The sequence below is a fragment of the Haplochromis burtoni genome, unplaced genomic scaffold, assembly GCF_018398535.1.
Source record: "Haplochromis burtoni strain Fernald_Lab_line unplaced genomic scaffold, NCSU_Asbu1 Contig_45, whole genome shotgun sequence".
Classification (NCBI taxonomy): domain Eukaryota; kingdom Metazoa; phylum Chordata; class Actinopteri; order Cichliformes; family Cichlidae; genus Haplochromis; species Haplochromis burtoni.
In genome coordinates, this window is record NW_024582406.1 from 185,157 (window position 1) to 204,662 (window position 19,506).

A 19,506-nucleotide genomic window follows, 5' to 3' on the forward strand; every position below is an offset into this window, starting at 1 on the left:
TATCTGCCTGTCATTTAAAACACTGATTTAAGATCAGGAAACAAGGAGAATGTCTAAGTCACAGGGTCAAATTTGGATTTTCTGCATGTAAATTCACACTAAAGTCTGAAGGATCCAGGTGTTTAAGCTGACATCAGGATGGGCTGTTAGAGGGTCTCTCCCACTCCACTTGATTCCTTACTGGAAGACACGTCCCCTTACTGGGAAGCTTCTGAGTCTCTGCTTTGTCTTGAGGAACGTCTGTGGAAACAGGCGCATCACCATCTGTGCCATTCACCGTGCCATAAGAGGCAGGCGTGTATTGTTCTTGTGACAACGGGCAGCTGCTTCCATCCACTGGGTCTGAATTCCCAAACTCAAAGATGGAGTTTCTTTCACCAATGTCCAGTCCAAAGCTCTCTAGCATGTCCATTACTGATGGCGTGGATGGGCATGAGGGGTTCTCCTCCTCAATGAGACTCAGCGTTGGCAAGATGTCCACCAACTCTGCCATCTCCATCGGCCGGATTACTTCAGTGATGCTGGAAGGTAAGTCCTGTTCTCTGCTGTAGGACTCCTGTGTGTCCAAAGTTGGATAGTCCACTTCCAGCTGTGCAACAGCAGCAGGCTTCAATCCAGACTCCATTAAAGCACTTCCAGATCCCAAATCTGACTGGCCAGAACTTGCCAAGTCTGCAGGCAACTGAGTGGTGATGTCTACAGGGTACCCTCCCTTCACGACACCCTCCATCAACACCAGCGCAGCCTCTGCAGGGATAGCTGGAGCTGAGACCTCAGCGGTGACGATGTTTGGCGGAGTCGCACTGCCCGAATTCTCTGAAAGGGAAGCACGAAGAAAATAAGGTCGAGAAAGAGAAAGTATTTATCTTTGTTTTAAAGCATCATTTGCTCTACAAATTACACTTAATTCTTGTAACAGCGGTTATTATGACAGTGCAATGGTAACAGTTCATTGTAATATTCAATTTTCCCTCAAGTGTTTTGACTAGCAGACATATTTTCTGTTTTGCCAAGTATAAATATCCGCAACTGCTTTCTGCTGCTGCTTTTCAGATTGATCGAATAAGATTTAAACATATAATTAATCTTATAAATAAAATGATCTGGATCAGATGACCCTGAATCCTCCTTTAGTTAGGCTGCTGGGGCTTCCCGTGATGCTCTGAATTTCTCTTCTTCACTCACTATGTGTTTATACACCACTCCACATTCAATCATTGGTTATCATCAATCTCAGGCTCTCTTCCACAGCAGGTCTTTGAAGGCAGTTGATCCATCCAGTCATTTGTCGCAACTTTTACATTTAACATGCAAACTTTAAAGGCCATTATAGGGGCAAGTCAACAGATTTTAAAATTATGTAAATAAGTAATTAAATTCATGTTAAATAATGTTTTTGTGTATTCAGTGCTACATGTGTACACTAGCATGACTGCAGTACCTGTAATGGCTCTCTGTGCTAATCGATGGGGCCATGACAATCGGACAGTCAAACTCTCCTCTTCCTCACCATCAGGACATGGTGGTGGGTCTCCTCCCATCACCAGGCCTAAAGGCACCGCCCCCACCCACTGCTTGGACCGAACACACTGTAGACAGTCCATAATCCAGCGGGCATCCCTCCAGACCACATCCAGACGCTAATGAAACATAAAAAACAGGCAGTAGAGACAGTAAAGCATTTGTCTCTAATTCACTTTCATTAAGAAATCTTTACTTTACTTTTTTAAATATAATTAAGTCAACTGAAATGTGGATTTGGCAACAGTGGAAGCAAATATAAACCACGTGTCACAGGATCTCACCTGTGAAAGCCCACTGATGTGGTTCAGCCGCTCCCGGGCTTCCTGCACCTCTTTGGTCTCCAGCGCTTCCCGTAGAGCCTGCTGGGCAAGGTGAGTGTCCAGCTCCAGCCTTACCCAGGCCTGACAGTACTGTGAGAGGAAATCCCGCTCATATGTCCAGAAGTGAACTGGGTGACAAGCCAGAGAGGAGAGGAAAGACAAATGACTTCATCAAAGCCAGGAGGAAAAAGCCACAGAATTTATCAGTGCACTCTACTCTAGCTTTAATGAGAGGAGAACAGTGAACTGCATTAGACATTGTGCCTCAGTGTGCTTTCTGCATATCTTTGCAGGGATTTATTTAACATTTAAAACTGTAGTCTCATTTAGACGGTATGTGTCAGTCTAGCTCGCCGTTTCTGGGTCCCTTTTCTCATCACTGAAACACTCTGCGCTACCATTGTTAAATAGATCCACTGGATATATAGTTTTCCACTTACCCAGCTCAAAGATCTGCAGAGGCATGGTGAGGCCGGGCTCCTTGATCCCCACCAGAGGCCAGTAACTGGAGCTGAAGTCCTCACTGGGAGGCAGCAGCAGCAGCATTGACAGGTTATCCCCAAACTGAAGCAACTCCTGGGTGTACACGCCGTACTGATACGCCTGTGAGAAACACAATTATTCAAATACAGATGAGAAACAGAAAATCCTTCCGCTGGATCAAGAGCTAGTGCTGATAAAACAACATAAAGCGGACAAAGAAAATCAGTTTAAAAGATTATTTCTCTTCATAATAGTCTGACAGAGAATTTCAGGTGTTTCAGGTAAATATGAGGTGGCTGGAAAGTAGTGTTTACCCTGTAGAGGGGGATGTTGAGCTTCGTCAGGAGATGTGTGACTGCTGCTCTCAGAGACCTGACGAATTCCTCCATACTGCTGCTCTCCATCGTGCTCTCGTCCTCAGCGTCCAACAGACTCTGAACACCGCCATTGGCTGCAGTGTAAACATGACTCTGAAGCCACGTCCACTCCTCTCTGCCACACAGTAAAAACACAGTCAACAAAACGGGCATAATAAGTAAGGAGAGAGGTCCAAAAACAATCCAGTATCACTGCCTGTTGAAGCCCTAACATTTGTATAGATACTGCACTTGTTTGTGCAGATCATTTAAAATAGTATATCTTTTTCGACGGTTGTTTTCCAGATAAAGTTGTAAAAATACTGCAATAACCTGATGAAGGTCAACATAGTCTATCAAGGGACTGACACAGATATCACCTGGTCAAGTTACCTTACCTGGTCACGTGCGCGTTGTGCCGAACCCGTGTGTGGCAGAGTAAACTGGGCAACCTCTGAGGCACCAGCACCCTGATCTGTTCCACCGAGCTACACAGTTTCAGGATGCCCACATACAGACCCGGCTGGGCGCACTGGAGGCTGTGCCTGTGAAAGGACAGCTTCTCCTGGAGAACAGAGACAAAGAGATACGGTGCAAAAGAGAGAGAAATGTTAAGATCTGTTAATAGGATGTAAAGCTTATGAGAGTTATTTCCCCCTGCCTCACTATGTGTTGTTAGCTAATTCAGTTTGGGGATCCCAAATTAATTTCAGTGCTTTTTCAGGGTTAGCAGCACAGGAGGTAAACTAGTGGCTCAGTAAAACTCAGCACCCAATGCGCTATTGTTGAAAGCCGCTGCTGGGTGCGACTGTTTTCCTCTCCTCACCTTGAGCTGCTCAGCGAGCATGTCCATGGCGGTGGGCTCAGGCAGCAGAGGCGTTCTGCTGCGGTTCTTTTCCAGGCGTGCCAGAGGCATCCAGTGGAGCGGGGGGTCGGGGGGGCTAGAGCAGACAAGCCAGGGAAAAATGAAATGCAACCACATGGAACCACCAAAGAAAAGGTCGATTCATCAAGAATAGCAAAGCCAGTACCCCACCAACAACCAGCTGACAGGCTGTATAACCCAAAGATATTGTACAGCATGACTTCCAAACATGCCCAGCTTGACACCTAATTACGCTACCACCGACTGCAAACAAAGGTCATTTTTGTTGTGATAGTGTGATAGAAGTTTTTTTTCCTGGTAAATTCTGAAACTATGATTTCATGACGTGCCAGATGTTTTCAGCAGGTGAAAAGCCTGGACAGCCAGACAGGATAGTTTAGCACTTCTACTATGAAGCCATGCTGTTATAATAAATGCAGTATGTGGTTTAGCCTTTACCTGAAAAAGACATAATTTGGACCAGAGCACACTGCACATTCCTCTAAAACCTTTTATATATGGTGCAAACTGTCAATTCCATCAGCACTGATGCAAACTAATGCCATCAGACATGCAGGCGTTTGATCAGAGTGCTGATGGTGCCTCTGCTCTTTAGTCCAGAGGATGTTGTGTCCACGTTCTCCAAAAAAGATTTTTGCTTTTCACCACCTTCACCTGACAACATAACAGTTTTTTCGCGTTGTCTCCGTCTATTTCAAATAAGCTTTGTGCCAGAGTAGACAGAGGCATTTCAGAATCATTTTCAAATACGGCTTCTTTTTGCATGATAGAGCTTTAACCTGAATTGTGTGGACGCCAAGTGCGTTCACAGACAGTGATTTATGGGAGTGTTCCTGAGCTTATGCAGTGATTTCCATGACGAATCACATCTGTTTTTCATGCAGTGTTGCCTGAGGGCAGATTTTCAGTCTTGTCCCTTACACACAGAGATTTCTCCATATTCTCTAATAATATACAGAACATAATATGAGATCATCAAAGTCTTTGCATTTTAATTTCAGAACATTATTCAGATTTCTTTTCATAATTTCCAGATACAGTTTTTCACAGAATGCTGACTACATTCCCATCTTTACTGAGAAACTCTGCCTCTTTAAGATGCTCTTTTTATACCCAGTCGTGTTACTGACCCGTTACTATTTAACCTAATTAATTGCAAAATGTTCCTCCAACAGTTTCTTTTTACTTTCCCACCCCTGTCAAAATGTCTCAGTTTAAACAAATATGTTTCCTGTGTCTTCTCACGTATTCAGTATGGGTTTATGGGATTTTCATATTCTTGCATTCTGCCCTTATTTACATTTTCCAGGGTTCTAACTTTTCCAAATTGTGTTTGCCCAATTAGTTTAAAGCCCTTTTGATGCTCTCTGCCCTTTTTCTTTGACCTTTTCTTACCTGGGAGTGTTTGGAAATTCCTTCAGAGTGACTAGCAGTACGTTGCCCTGCCGATCCTTCAGGGGTTCATAGTAGATCTGGCCCAGGTCCACTGCTCCCAGAGAAGACTGACATCACAGAGGTGGACAAGAGAAACCAAGGATTAAAAAGTATAAGTGCATTGGAGATTAATTCAGCCAAACAGGGGATCTGTGGGCGCAGTTGTGTAGCCGGACAGAGGAAAGCATGGCAAAAATAAGGAAAGGAAGAGGAGGAAGAGATGTAAAGAAGTAATTAAAATAGCAATTAACCCATTTTGGTGCTTCTTATCTTAACAATAAGCTGCTTAACTTCCTACCTGCAGCTGGGAAACAGCTCTTAAAATGTTGTGTCTGTTCTGAAGGAGGGAGGAGGGAGATGAGTGAGCGGAGGAAAGCCCTTGCTGTAGCCAGGGCACTTGCTGCCATGCACAGGACAGCTACAAGAAAAACCGAACACCCAATTTAAGCAGAAAAATCACACTGAGATTCATTTTCTGTAAATATATTTAATATTTATGAATTGTGATTATTCAATTACTTGTACAGTGAGTCAACAAGCTATGTAACAGTTCACCTTGGCAAGCCAAAGGAAGTCTTGGGTGATGGAGGTGGAGCAGCACTGGATCTCCACCAGTGGGATCTGATCTTCGGCTGTGACCAGGATGTTATCCTTGTGGTAGAACACAGTCGCCAAGTACACCCCCCTGACCGGATCAATTTGAGAAAACGCAGATAACGTCAGAAAAAGTGCACACGCTGCTTTCAATTTCACAAGTCACCGCGGACCGCAAAATTACAAGAAACAATAAAAAGCATTGCCTCCGGGGGGAAAGTTTATAGCTGAAAAAGATCAATTTTGTGGCTTGACAGCAATTTATTTTTTGAATCACCCAGTGGATTTTCAAACACTTATTACTGTCAAAGCAGCTTATAATCCCTCAAGTAAAGCAAAAGCACAGAGGCTGGTTTCATAGACCAACATGACAGTCCAGTAGGAAACATGGTCTCTTTTTTTTTTAATTACTCAGGGGTCCAAACACAGTCAACTTCTCTCTGTTCACTACCAAAGTTTTCTTCTTTTTTTTTAACCTTCACTGTGGTTCATATTCATGAACATAATCATGCAGCACGATCTTTTGTACTTTGCTAGCTTCTGATGTGGTGAGTGTGGTCGACGGATCGCTTGTGGGAGGATGAAGGATTTATCAGTCACCTGCCACTTGCCACAGTCCAGTGATTACAGCCATCGTTCTGTTCAAAAGACCTTTTTACTAACAGCTACAGTGGCTCTAATGTGACTACTGTTCTCTGCAATAACAGTAAGAGATAAGGCTTTTCAACTTTGCAGCCTATGCTGCTCTAATGGGATTGCATTTAATCCATTACTTGTGATACCCTCAGGGCACAGTGGGATAGGTAAGAGAGACTGAGCGCTACCTCTGTAGGAAACGAACAAACTTGGTGGCGGACTGGAACAGTTGTTTGATGCCTCGAGACACTGACAGACGCTTGCTGGGACTCTGGGGCTTCGAGCTCTCTGTGGAGAGGAGGCGAGGAGGATCAGACTGGATGAAATTCATTTTATCTCCCAAAATACATTCACTGTGCACGCACGACACTTGACTGGGTGAAGGCAGGGAAAAGACTTTTCTCTTTGTATTTAAAGGAGCTGAGATCTGTAGCGCATGCTGCTGATATAAATGGTGAGAAATAGAAATAAAATGTTGTCGAGTATGCACATTAAAGGCTTGTGCAAATAATCTGATTTTCTGACTGTTTGCACAGGCTGAAAATACAACACATAAGAATTTCAATAAAAGCTCAATTTTGTGCAAGTATAATTACACACACACAACGGCAACAACATGTGCACTTGGACCCAATGCACCAAAGCATAAAAAAACCAGAGGTCTCACGTTACCTATGCAATATCCTCTAAGATGCGACTCCTTGGCATCTTCCAGCAGCTTCCTCACGAGGGCCTCGTGATTTCTGAGCTGTGACTTTACACCAGCGCACTCTCTCCAACCTGCACAGGACAGGCAGAGAGAAGCAGATTGTGGCTTTCACTTCTATGCAATTAGGAAAATCAGCAAAGACAGCAAGAAATAATTTGCAAGCGACTCCTGAGTGCCGCTTTTTTATTTTTTAATCTTTTGGTGATTAGGAAGCGACAGCGTCTCCATGAGAGACCGTCTGTATGCTGTGAAAGTTGAAATTGAAGTTGATTCATTGTGACTCGCTCTGATCATGTATCTATTTAAGCTGGGGATCTTTTGTGTGTGTGTGTTTTTAAAGTGAATCTTTATTTATTTATTTAATTTCCGCTCACTTCCATCTCAAGGTTGACAGAATAATTCCTACTGATCTTATACTGGGTCTTAGTGAAGCCCCTCAATCTCAAGGTATTAACAGCAGGCGGATGGGGATTCTGCACCCACCTGTGTGTGTGCATGTTGACATTATATAGTAACGTATAGAAAGAAACTGCCTGAAGCCTGAGTTTTGGGTTCAGAGGGATTTCTTAACACACACTGACCTCATTATTTGAGGCTTTTGTCATGATTGATATGATATACCGTCTACTGTAACAGCATATGTGACAGAAAATAAGGAAAAGCACAACAAATCTCCTTTACGATAAATTGGGCAATCTATTACACTCTGGCTGTGATTGTTTACTGACCAGTGTTTGCTTTGACATCAATATTTTCAGCCTTTATTCCCCATTACAAATCCTTGCTTGGCAGCTCTGGCTTTTGTTAGAAGTAGAAAGTAACAGAAAGTAAGCCCAGCGATAGGGGTGGGTGGCGTCCAAGAAAGATTACGAGCCAAAAAAAAGTCAAAGCAGCACGGCTGCAAGGCCCATTGACTCGTGTTGCCGTCTTTAAGTCTCCACGTTTTAATAACTCATTAATCTACAAGCCACGAGAGGATTGGACTTCTTTCACATCGAGCTTAATGTCAGCTAAGTAATTCTATTACACTGGGACAAAGAGGGAAAGAATGGAGCTCTTTCGAAGCTTCAAAATCCACATTCATCAAAGTTGTGTAGTTCTGCACACTCACTGGAGGGGGCAGCGCTGGCTGGAGTGGAGCACTGAGGCGGGCCCCATCCTTTCACGTTGTAGGCGCTCACTCTCACGAAGTAATGCACTCCCTGTGTTTGGAGAAACAGCAGACCTGCCAAATTATCACCGAGCATTAACCAAGAAGCCATACGGCGCTCTCATTATTAATTCATCTGGTTAAAGTGAGCCTGCTGATAAGTGTACTCTTATGAGAGGTGGTTCAGTGCAGAAGATAGTGATGGAGGAGCAATAAACACAGTGTGTGTGGGTGCAGAGCTGCAGCACGTGTTTTATACCCGTCTGCTTGATTATGTGCCTCTGAGAAATTACAGGTGTCAGTTTCTGTGCGTGTCTGCAGCATCTGTGCATTTGCAGCTGTTATCTGTGGTTGTGAATACGTGTGACTGTGGGCGACTTACTGCCGTCAGCCCCTTGATAACGTAGGAAGGGTTCTTGGTCTCTATAACTTGGGCCGTGCCGAGGATGCGTTTGAAGCTGGCCGAGGTGCTCCATTCGACTGTGAATGCAAAACAATCCCACAGATAGATTATTCTCTGGCTTTGCTCAAAACCCCTCGTGAGGGATAACTTAAGGACGTGAGTGTTTACAGGTTTGGGAACTTGCTGCATCTGGGCTTAATCTATTCTTGGCCGCGAAGCATGACATTTATACGTCTATAAAACCGACCAGCAAAAACAGCCCAAACTAGATACTGTGTCAGCCGGCTTAAATTACTTTCAAGACTTTGATTAAATTGCACCAGTAAAGTCTATACTCCATTAATTTCCTTATCTATCCATCATGAATCGATCCATTTTCTGCCCCACATCTAACTGACCCTTTTATCTACCCATCCATTCAACCAATCCTCCATGAAAGTCTTCTTGCCTGGTTCTCTCCCTACCTCTGTAGCGGGTGATGAGCCCCACCATGTCCCCCTCTGGCTCTTTGATTGTCACAAACAGAGATGATGTGCTCGTCACCAGGATGGACACATGACTGGGGGAGCCCGGGAGCTCTGCGTGGAACATTGAAAAGATAAAAATCGGGTTAAAATGAGCACGAGTAAATAACAGAACAAATGCAGACAGCCAAAGTACTGCACTGAGTTTTACAGAATATCACACTGCAGTAAACTTGATGACAAAAAAAAAAAAAACACACACAAATAAACTCCGGAAAATTGATCACATCCAACAGATATCACTGATAACCACTAGTATATTTGTCCTCTATCTTAGAAAGACTACATATTTTTTTACACTAGCTCAGCTAAGGTTTTCTTAAATAGGTGATCACGGCAACCACAGACTGATGTCTGACCTCGGCCTATGGTGAGGTCAGCTGGTGGCAGGGCACACACTAACAGAAAAGGAGATAGATACAGTAATGGCTATTATTCTCTTAAACATAAAAGCTATTTCTCCATGGCTTTTATTCCCACACTGGTGCTTTTTAGCGCCACAACCAAGCATTTAATCTTTAACCATCTGACTGGGTTTGCCAACAGTTAAAGAAAGGTTAAAAACGAGCACTGCATTAGCAGCTGGCTACTGAAAAATGATATGCAATCAGACTGTTCCAGACTGATGTCAACCCTGTAGGGCCAACTGTACCATAGACAGACTTTATTAATCCCACACTGGGGAAATTCACATGTTACAGCAGCACAAGGGCCAACAAGACAAAGTGAATTAAACTGTATTAAAAACAGAAAAATAAATAGATTAGAAAAAAAACCTATATGCTTCTACTATCTACAAATGGTTGCTGTATGCAGTAAATACACTTACAAAGTTTGTGTATTTGTGCGCTATTTATTTACATCATCAGTGGAAATCTTTCTCCTGAAAAACCTAAATAAATTGCACAAAAATACCAGATTTTGTGAAAAATGATGCTTGAATAAACATTCCAGATTCAAAAACTTTGAATTTTGGGGCCATTATTTCATGGCTCAGGCTTTACAGGGTTGAAAATTGTATTCCCTGCGGACTCTGTGTTGTTTCAAGACAATCTTGGAGCTTTTTATTATCACAATTCTACCTTAAAACGCTGCCAGAGTTTGATGATTAAATCTAATTGTGTTTCAGTTTCTTCAGCCTAAGATGTAATCTTGAGTGAAAACATTACCATAAGTAAGTCACAGTCGTCAGACAAAAACACATCCATATTTTATATTTAAAGATGCCATCCGGCTCTCCTACCCAGCGAGATTTACAATAAGAGTGAGTTTAATTTCACTGCACATGAAAACAAGCGCCGGGGCCTCGCTGCCCTTACAATAACGCTGCGATAATAAAACAGTCAGAGAGAGAATTGGCTGTGCTTGAAAGAGAAATGAAACGAGAGCTAAGGAGAGACATTTATAAAGAGCTGTTAAAGTTGGTACAGCGGGGAACATTGCAATATAAATCTGAAAAAAATAAGAAAAAAAAATTAGCCCAACAGAGAGCCAAGAGGAAAAGGCTTGAACAGGTGGTGCAGAGGATGGCAAGTTGCCCGATGCGTCGACGCGTGATTCGCCGAAGTCTTGAAGGTTTTTGCACATGTGAATTTCTACTGAAATCTACAGCTGTGAGGGTTTATTTGATACAGGGAGCCAGTGGAGGGAGTGCAGGGAAGGAGAGGATTTGAAAGGCTGATGACACGGCAGTCTGCTGAATGTTGGATAAGATGAAAGAGGCTAGAGAGAGAGTTTTAGTAAAACTTAAGCAAGATGTTGAGCTGAAGACTTGATCACTGCCATCTTGTCAGCAGTGGCGGGTGGCTTTGTAGAGTTAAATTGGCAGGAAAGTACTGCGCTGGCTGCAGAAAAAGTTTTATTATGAGAGCAGAAATAAAGAATGAGGGGGAAAAACGAGCGAGAGTTCACTGAAAACAGAAAGAAAACTGATCTGAGTTTGAGTGCTAAGCAGCGAAACAGTGAAATACCACAAGCTGACCGCTGACCTGTGTTCTGGAAGTTCTCTCTCATCCGATAGTACAGCTGCTGCCGCAGCCTCCAGAGCTGGATGTGCCTCTGAAGATCAGCCTGTGCCTGAGGGCCTGCCCCGGCCTTTTTCGCTAACTCCGTCTTCCTCTCTTCTGTCCGTTTATCTGCCAAGGCCACCAGAGCGTCCAGCTTGAGTGCCCACTCCGCTGGTCGGCACACTGAGAGGCACAGGACGAGCACACGAAGCAAGACAAAGGGCATAATCTGAATTAAAGTCAAGCCGTACAGAATCTGATTTTACACCATTACTTTTGACATTTTACATGAAAAGACTTACAAACAGGGTTGTGTCTGGCTCCTGCCTTTGTCAGTACATGAAGCAGCGGGGAATTGTGGGTAAGGGCAGCCACATCCAGGGGGACCAGCCCCTGTTCACTCACTCTGTTCACCCCTTTCTCCCGGTCCCTCTCCCAGTCCCTCTCTTTTTTCTCTCCTTTCTCCCACACGCCTCCGCCTCCTCCACCGCTGCTGCGGTCTCTGGACAGAAGCCTTTGTACAGCCAGTGTATCCTCATTTTCCACTGCCTCCCACAGGGTCTTGTACTAATGGGGAGCAGGAGAAAGGGTGCAGGGCCGCGGGAGGGTAGGCAGGTGGAGGAACGAGATAGAGAAAGAGAAAGAGGGTTAAGAAGGATAGAGAGATTTATTTCCCGCAGTAAAGAGAAGGGAACGTTAAAAGGGAGAATGATATCGGACACAAATCAAATCATAAACCAAAGGTGCCTCGACTGATGCTTTATACAGGAGCCTCCTGAGACCAGGAAAGTTTGTGAATTGCTCTTATTATTATATGAAGCAGCAGCAGGAGCAGCTCTATATAACAGAGGGTGCTTGAGAGTGATTTCCTTTTCTGAAAGCATTTTTTCCCAGTGTAATGTAATGCCCTGTGTAGTGGACGTTAGGGAATTTCTCAATAAAATAAAAGAAGACTGGAAAATTTTAATGCTGAACTTCAAGAATTCAGTTTTTTTGTTTTGTTTTGATTTTTTTTTTTAAAGCAGATGTTAAAACTATAAATTTCTACCTGCACACACAGTGTTTTTGACACATACTCAACAAGCTCAAAAATATTTGAAAGGGACCTGGGAGATCAAACTATGAGCAACTGCCAGTGTGTGTCAGAGCTGTGAGCCAATCAAGAAAATCAATTAACCAATCCCTAAATAAACTAATCGCAAGCTTCAGATAACTGCCCATGCACTGCATACATGACAACGCATGCACAGTTCACAGTTCAAAGTAATCAGTCGTTACTATATATTTAGCTTTTGTGCAGCCGCTCGGTTCGTAAATAGAAGGGATGAAGAGCAGACGTTGCGGGCTTCTGCGCTCACAGCTATAGCTGTGTGCCTCTCTTTGTGCCGCCACACAGAGCCAGTAACAGAAAGAGAAATGTGTTTTAAAATACCCAACCAGAGGCTATTTCTGCAAGAGGTTTCCTCCTGTTAAAAGGGAGTTTTTCCTTTCCACTGTCGCCAAGTGTTTGCTCATAGTCGTTTCATTGTTGGGGTATTTTCTGTATTGTTGACATATGCTGACTACAACCACGTTTAGTATGCGAATCTACCATTTAATATATGAATAACATATATGACAGAATATATGACAGGAAATAAGATAAACCGAATAGGTCGGCTTTAAAGCTTACAATGCTTTGTCGCAGAGGACTGATTTATTTTCTGAAACTAGCTTTGATTTTTTTTTTAATCTCTTGCTCCCATAAAATGTGGCTGTCAAACTACAGTAGGAGTCAGTTTGACGATGGTGACAGCCTCACACGTGAGACATCTAACAATGAGTCTGCTCGCCTATTGGAATACCCTTGAGAGACACGTGTCCACAAAATGTATTGTCAGGTCTCAGGAGGTTAGTGACACAGAGATAGCGTGTAATGTCAAGTAGAGATCTCATAGTTTTTAACCATAACAGAAACCAAGGCAGATGACATTTCAGTCAACGTGACCAAAGCTCCCTTTCAGAATGACACCTGGATATCTTACAGCATCTGCAGACTTGCTGGGGCGTTTAGGCGCATCCAAGTCGGCGGCAACAGATGACTCTCCACCCCCCCTGAGTCTGAAGGACAGGTTTCTGTAGATGCGTTTGGGCGAGACGGGACCTAGAGAGCGCCGGCGCTGTGGTGGGTTCCTCATGGATACAGACATGACAAGAGAAGAAAGTAAAGGTCTGAAAGAGGACAGGCGAGAGCAGGAGAGGATGTGAGCTACGGGGGAACAGGGGATGGTTGAAGAAAAGGTTGGAGAGATAGTGTGAAAGGCTGGAGGGGAAAAAAAGAGTTTAAGAGTCCAGCTTTAGAGCCAGATAGAGAGGAGAGAGTAGTAAAAGATAAAAGTCAGTGGAAACCTTGATTAAAGAATAAGGTGAGAAATACAAAGAGGGAAACAAAAGAAGAACACACAGTCAGACTTTTTCAACATTACAGAAAAAAATTGATGCTGACTTGAAGTACTGAGCAAAAGTACTTGTGTTGTGTGGGTGGATAAATGGATAAGAGTTACTATTCCTGTACAGACTAGATGAAAATGCCTCGAAGCATTTATTTTTGTGCCTTGCACTATTCTCCCCTTTGTTCATCTTTTTTACCCGCGATTATGTGACACGGTTTTATTCATTCTGAATGGAGTTTTCCAGCACGCGAGGCAACAGACGCATCAATCTAATTAGTGGAAGAATGGAAGGCCGGATCGCATGGAAGAGCCAGGATTCTTTCCTGCTAATAAACTCGAATCCGCTCCCATCATCCGCATGAAGATGAAAATCCATCACCACCGCGGTAATGATGGTTCATTATCAATTCCATTGGCTTTGCATCATTACAGTCAGTCACTTTTTTGTGCATGAAAATCTGTCTTGCAGTTTTTTGTTTTTAACTTTGGGCACAGTCTGAAATTCCCCCTCCTCTTCACTCAGCAGGTCATTTTCAGTGCCACTTTCTGTCTATCCTCTCTTTTCACCGCCCTCCAGGTTAAAACTGATCTCGGTGCAGTTTTGATTTGCATCGCTGTCCTGAGCTTATGATATCAAAAGCATCTTTGTGAAAGCGAGACACTCAGACCCAGGGCTGAGCATTGGTGGCTGTCCTTGTCTGAAAGCAAATACTCCCCTGGTTGGTGCTACCTGAGGACAACACCTGGGGCCTTTGACCACGATGACATCTGAGTGACACGTCACGTCGCACATCACAGCTCGCACAGTACCTGCACTGTCTATATACATGGATGCGGGACTATAGGGGTAAAAGCAGCTACTGTTGTTGGTACAGTTTCCCCAGTTTGTCAACTGTGCCTTACATCAGCTGTGGAAAGTGCTGAGGAGTCATTTAGAGAGCCGTAGTGTTTGTTTGCGTTTTCTTTTTCTTCTACTTTTTTCTTGAGTCTGCCTGAAGATAAGGCAAAACAAGAAAAAGTGTTTGCACATGTTCAACCTGCAGTCTAGCAAACAGCGGTTATGTAAGCAGGCTAGAGAGTAAGATGCTCCAGTCTGACCATAAACAGAAAGTATACAGTAGATTCACTGTGGTTTTATTTCATGTCTCAAACTGGGGGGTTTTTCTTACCTCTCTGTACTGTGGCCAAGAGAGCAGAGTGTGCTGCATATTTTGCAAAAGTCTTTCCGGTTTGTGAGTTTGCTGTGGCTGTATGGAAACATTTGATGACTAACATTTCAGATCCCCCAGGAAGTAATGCAACATATTTGCCTGGGTCTTCAGTACTTCCACTCCACCAGGTTGACTGGTGGAGTGGAATTACTTCACAACTAGGGGATCAGACTGGGACACATGAATTTGTACGAATGAGGCACAAAGAGTTTCAGTTTAAGGGCTGTTGTTAAAACATGACTTCACTTTGTGCCTGCACACTGAAGTTATATGTGCTTCTCTGATTATTCAGCAGCAGGACAAATTAAAATGAACATAAACGATCTTACAGGCTATGTTTCAGAGTAAAAGTTTCAATTTGAAAACAGTAACAGAAGGCAAGCCCATTTTGGTCTATTTTGAGAAATTTTATAGGTCTTATTAAAATAAAACTTTAAATATATGTATAAAAAAACTTTGCTATATCATATCTAACCAACAGGTGACGCAATGTATGCCACATTATAGCCACAAAAACAGCACAAATGATCGAACATCCAAAGTTTAAGTTCCCGTTTCACCGAGTTAAAAACATAACTGAGTTTTCGGTCTCTTACCGTCACAGAGGACTTTAACGGCTTTAATCGGGCTTTCCTCCGACGCTGCCGCGATGCTTCAACATATTTCACTGTATTTTCATAAATGACTGCCTGCTGATATCTTATAATCCATGGTAGCGGTTTCGGAAAGTTTTCACCTCTGAATGAGGATGAAGCGCACCTGAGCGCTACAGACGAGAGACAGACCGGCGAGCCTCCCACAGCCGACGCACACGCACATTTTCCCCGTTCCGCCCACTTCCGATCTGCGATCATTTCTCTGAACCAAACTTTTTTTCTCCTTTTTTTGAGAACATATTTAGAAGCAGTGCTGCGTCATAAAAACACTGATAGGTTTACACGAAGTGGCCCGTTTATTTATTTGAATATTTATTTGTAGTAAATGAGCTCAGTAACAATATAATGATCCAGTGCTGTGGTTTAAACACTCTGTTTAGGTTTACCGGGTGATGAGGTAGCGCAGATCCTTGAGTAGATAATCCTAGCCAGTGTATTGCTGTGAGCAGTCAGTGAATTGATGATCCCAGCCACTACTGAAAATAAAAATTGTTACTCTAAAAGTTGTTGCCTCTGTGTAACAGCGTGTTGCAGTGCAAGGAAGCTGGTGATATGATCAAGCGTAGGCTGAAGATAATGGACAAATTTATAGAACTATTTTTTGATTACCACCACAACACCCCCATTAATGGCTTTCGCAGGGGCAGAGGAAGTGGTTCGAGCCAAGGGAAAGAAAGGCCAGGCAACGGTGTGAAAACTGTTCTCATGCTATGCCCCCCCACTTGTGCTCAGAAAGGAGAAAGGAGTTGTTTCCAAATCATTTGTCTTCGCCCTGAACCGCCCCCTTGAAGTAAATGTAAAGCAGTTGTCAAATAAAGTTGACAGATTATGCATCCTGTTTACCCGAGCAGCGAGAAAGGCTCTCCTTCTCTTTGTGTTATATTTACCTCTCTCAGGGGGCAAATAAAAAGCCACAGACTGATGGATTTAGCTCCTGTCCTGGCACAAATTTATAAACCGATATCTTGTCTGACTCTTCTCAGTCAACCAGAAGAAACAAAACCTTCTGACCACTTCCTGCACACACACACAGTCCCAGCGCAGTAGCTACACTTCACCTAAAATATGTTTGCTGGAGCGCAGCACATTTGTCAAAGGTTACATATATTGAACTCTGAGAGGGTTTATCTCTCTGCACACTCATTTACACCGTCACTGAGAGACAGAAGCGCGGAGTGCTGAGCTGGCCACACGTGTGATGCTTTGATGCGCACTGAACTCTGCTTAAAGAGAAGCAGAGGGAGATTATAAATCGACATGTCGGTAGTAGCTGATACTCGCCCCCACACACCTATCATCACACAGTGGCTCAGTTACCCAGAGGCTTTTGTTGTCATGGTGATAACCAAATTGTGGCCTTCACAGCTAAATGATACTCAGACACACGTCTCAGCATAACGATCAGCTAAGATATTCCTTGGAGGGTAAATTGGTGTTGATATATAATTGTGAGGCTAATTGTGCATGGATTTGCTCAAACATACACCATCAGGCTTCCTTTGAATGTTAGAGACTGTTGATTTGATTGGACTTTTAATATTAGAGCAGTACAATGTACTGAGCTCCAATGTTCATCAGCAAGAAATATGGGACCTAAGCAGCTGTTTCATGTGATTTTATGTTAAAAAACCCAAAAAAAACAACAAAAACATGCATGAGTGTAATGATGAGGCAAGCATTTCCCATATGTACACGAAATTGAAAAGTTCCAATAACTGCAGCAAAAATGATCATAGCATTTCAGATAATTATCATTATTTGCCAGAACATTATCTTCATGCACTATTGTTCAACACATGGATCTTTCTAGTAAAAAGAGTGAAATAACAACCAGAAAAAAAAATGCTTGTATCTTATCTTTTTTTTTTTTTTCATACATTTACATTTAAGTTATTCATATATATTCATAGTTTACAACTATGGTCATGTACTTGCACTATTCCAGAGTTGTTTCATTTGCATTTTTATTATCATACACATTTAAAGATACCAGATAAATCCATTAGATCATCAGCTCTTTTTGTGGTTTTTAAATAAGGTAGGTTACCTTTCAACATAACACTTGCTAATATGAGTAAAACCACTCTTAAAGATATTAATATATTGTCCTGTGTTATCTTTTTGTCAGAATTTGGCCTTTTTTTTTTGTTTATTTTAAAACCAACACTTAATGTTAAGGTAAATTTTGAAGGAGGCTTCACAGGAGAATTTAGTTATTTAATAAATATACATCTTAAGTTTTTGTATCATATATTTGTTTATAAATATCTATTTTATAGTATCATTATAATATTAAAATGTTTTACATTATAAATGCAGTTTTTATTAGTACAACAGTGTTTGGAATTATTTTGGTAACCTACTGTACTGTAATGTTCAATAAAGTTTGGAGTTTTGACTTTAGCCATCATTTCTGCACAGTTCTCGTCTGATATATATTGTCAGCAAAGGTTAGTTTATGGTTTATTACACATATTTTGTGGTTATTAGAGTTTGTCAATAGCATTTGTTTTAATAGAAATCTTCAAAAACATCTGTTTTTAAGGAAAATCATGGCTAGTTAAGTTATAAATTAACTCTAGCTAGTGCTAACAATACAGGTAGCATGTAGCGCTAGGTAATTTATAACTTAGCTAGCCATTTTTGTCCTTAAAAACAGATGTTTTTGAAGGTTTTAAGAGAAATCTTCAAAAACATCTGTTTTTAAGGATATTATGGCTAGCTAAGTCACAAATTAACTTTACCTAGTGCTAACATTATAGTTAGCATGTAGCGCTAGGTAATACAATAGCTTGCTAGCACTCTTGCTCACCTGCAGTTTTGTATAAAAAGCTGTTGTGGTCTTTCTGTCTGAACAGGCGAAACAAACAGAATGACAAGCAGGGATATAGTTTGCAACAAGATCCACTTCAGACATGACCCAAAGTGGAGTAGGCGCCTTGGGCCTGTGGAGGGAGGCGGGCTGCTGCTCTGTGTGGCCTGCCTCATTGAAATGATTGACAATGAAGACATAGCAGTGAGAAGAAATATATTTATATACATCTCCATGTTGTAGCTGTTTACTGTGGCTTTACATTCTCTTGCACAACCTTTAGGAAGGATTGGGAAATGTGTATGAAAATTGCATTATGCTGTTAATTTCCCTTGATGCTCAGCTGGAGCTTTATTTACCCTCCTATATCTCTCCTCCTACACGCTTGTCTGTGGGATGCAGTCTGTGAGGAAGTCTTCTGCCTTGTCCAGTGTAAGTGGAGTGCTGAAGTGTTCTCCGGGGGCTTTGAGAGAGCTGCTCCAACAGGACCACAGAGTCTGTCTGCATTTTACAGCCAAACTATTGGGTGAGAAATAGTAACACATGCAGCAGATTAGAAACAGAAGGAATGTCTAGCAAGGTCGATTGTGAAGCGCTGGACTTTCACCTCTCACTTGCTATCTCTCTAAAGGTGCAAACAGTTTTATGCTAGGTAGGCAAAATCAGACTGGAATGCACTTAGAAAACAAGGAGCATCAACAGTACTATTGCAGTGCACAGACCTTCAGTCAGTACTGACAGTCCTAACCATCACTGGCTGTTTTCTCACTAGCTCGAGCTTGATTGTTTAACATTTGCACTCCGAAGCTAATCACCACTGTGTTAGTCCACTGTTGTATTGGTGGTGCAGTCGCATTACAGCTTTTCTGCAAGGTCAGGCTGAACAGAGAGAACAATTGATCTTAGCAATCAACCAGAACACGATACAGAAATATTCACACTACTGGACATAATAGTTTTTGCGTTGATTTCATTAAAAAAAAAAAAGATCCACGCCGATAATGCAGTTAACCTTGAGTTTACTACTTTTCTTTTCTTTGGAGAGGTGTGCTTGTCATCGGTAGTGTGATTAAACCATTATACTGATTTGTGACTTTGATGTGATGCAGTAATTTGGGCCTTAATTAAGTGCTGTATATGTAACCGATTTTCATTTTTAATGACAGCCACATTAAATCTCATTTCATAGATGGAATCATCAAACTAAGTAGCCACCAAAAAAAAGATCATTAACATGGGCTGCAGGCTAGTGGACAGCTTTGCTTTTAACTATGACGGGGATTGGGAGCCACACTCAGTTTCACACCTTGGCTCAGGCGATTAGAGGATCATCAGGGGGTCCTTTTGTCCCTCTGTGGGGGGATACTCCC

General features: G+C 42.4%; 2 protein-coding genes across 3 annotated transcripts in view; one reads left to right on the forward strand and one right to left on the reverse strand.

Annotated features, from left to right (window-relative positions):
- Position 1: 1 nt before the first annotated feature.
- LOC102307701 (ankyrin repeat and fibronectin type-III domain-containing protein 1) lies at positions 2-15,497 on the reverse strand. Of its 2 annotated transcripts, XM_005940728.3 has the most exons (19): positions 15,265-15,497; positions 13,050-13,413; positions 11,328-11,592; positions 11,008-11,208; positions 8,960-9,073; positions 8,475-8,572; positions 8,054-8,144; positions 6,906-7,013; positions 6,422-6,521; positions 5,559-5,688; positions 5,302-5,421; positions 4,965-5,071; positions 3,510-3,624; positions 3,082-3,248; positions 2,642-2,819; positions 2,285-2,447; positions 1,806-1,972; positions 1,442-1,640; positions 2-816 (listed from the first exon to the last, which is right to left on the reverse strand). In XM_005940728.3, the coding sequence occupies exons 2-19, from the start codon at positions 13,212-13,214 to the stop codon at positions 134-136; spliced, it is 3,171 nt and encodes a 1,056-aa protein (XP_005940790.1). In that variant the 5' UTR covers positions 13,215-13,413; positions 15,265-15,497; the 3' UTR covers positions 2-133. The 2 variants fall into 2 exon arrangements, with proteins under 2 accessions (XP_005940790.1, XP_042076155.1); XM_042220221.1 differs by having other exon boundaries at positions 13,050-15,497.
- A 2,202-nt stretch (positions 15,498-17,699) lies between these two features.
- Positions 17,700-19,506, forward strand: part of LOC102308223 — a gene marked incomplete at its 3' end in the record, with an annotated part of 45,262 nt that continues 43,455 nt past the window's right edge. Inside the window, 3 exon segments of the mRNA XM_042220222.1 lie at positions 17,700-17,774; positions 18,183-18,340; positions 18,539-18,662. Coding sequence (XP_042076156.1) covers positions 18,197-18,340; positions 18,539-18,662 — 268 coding nt within the window.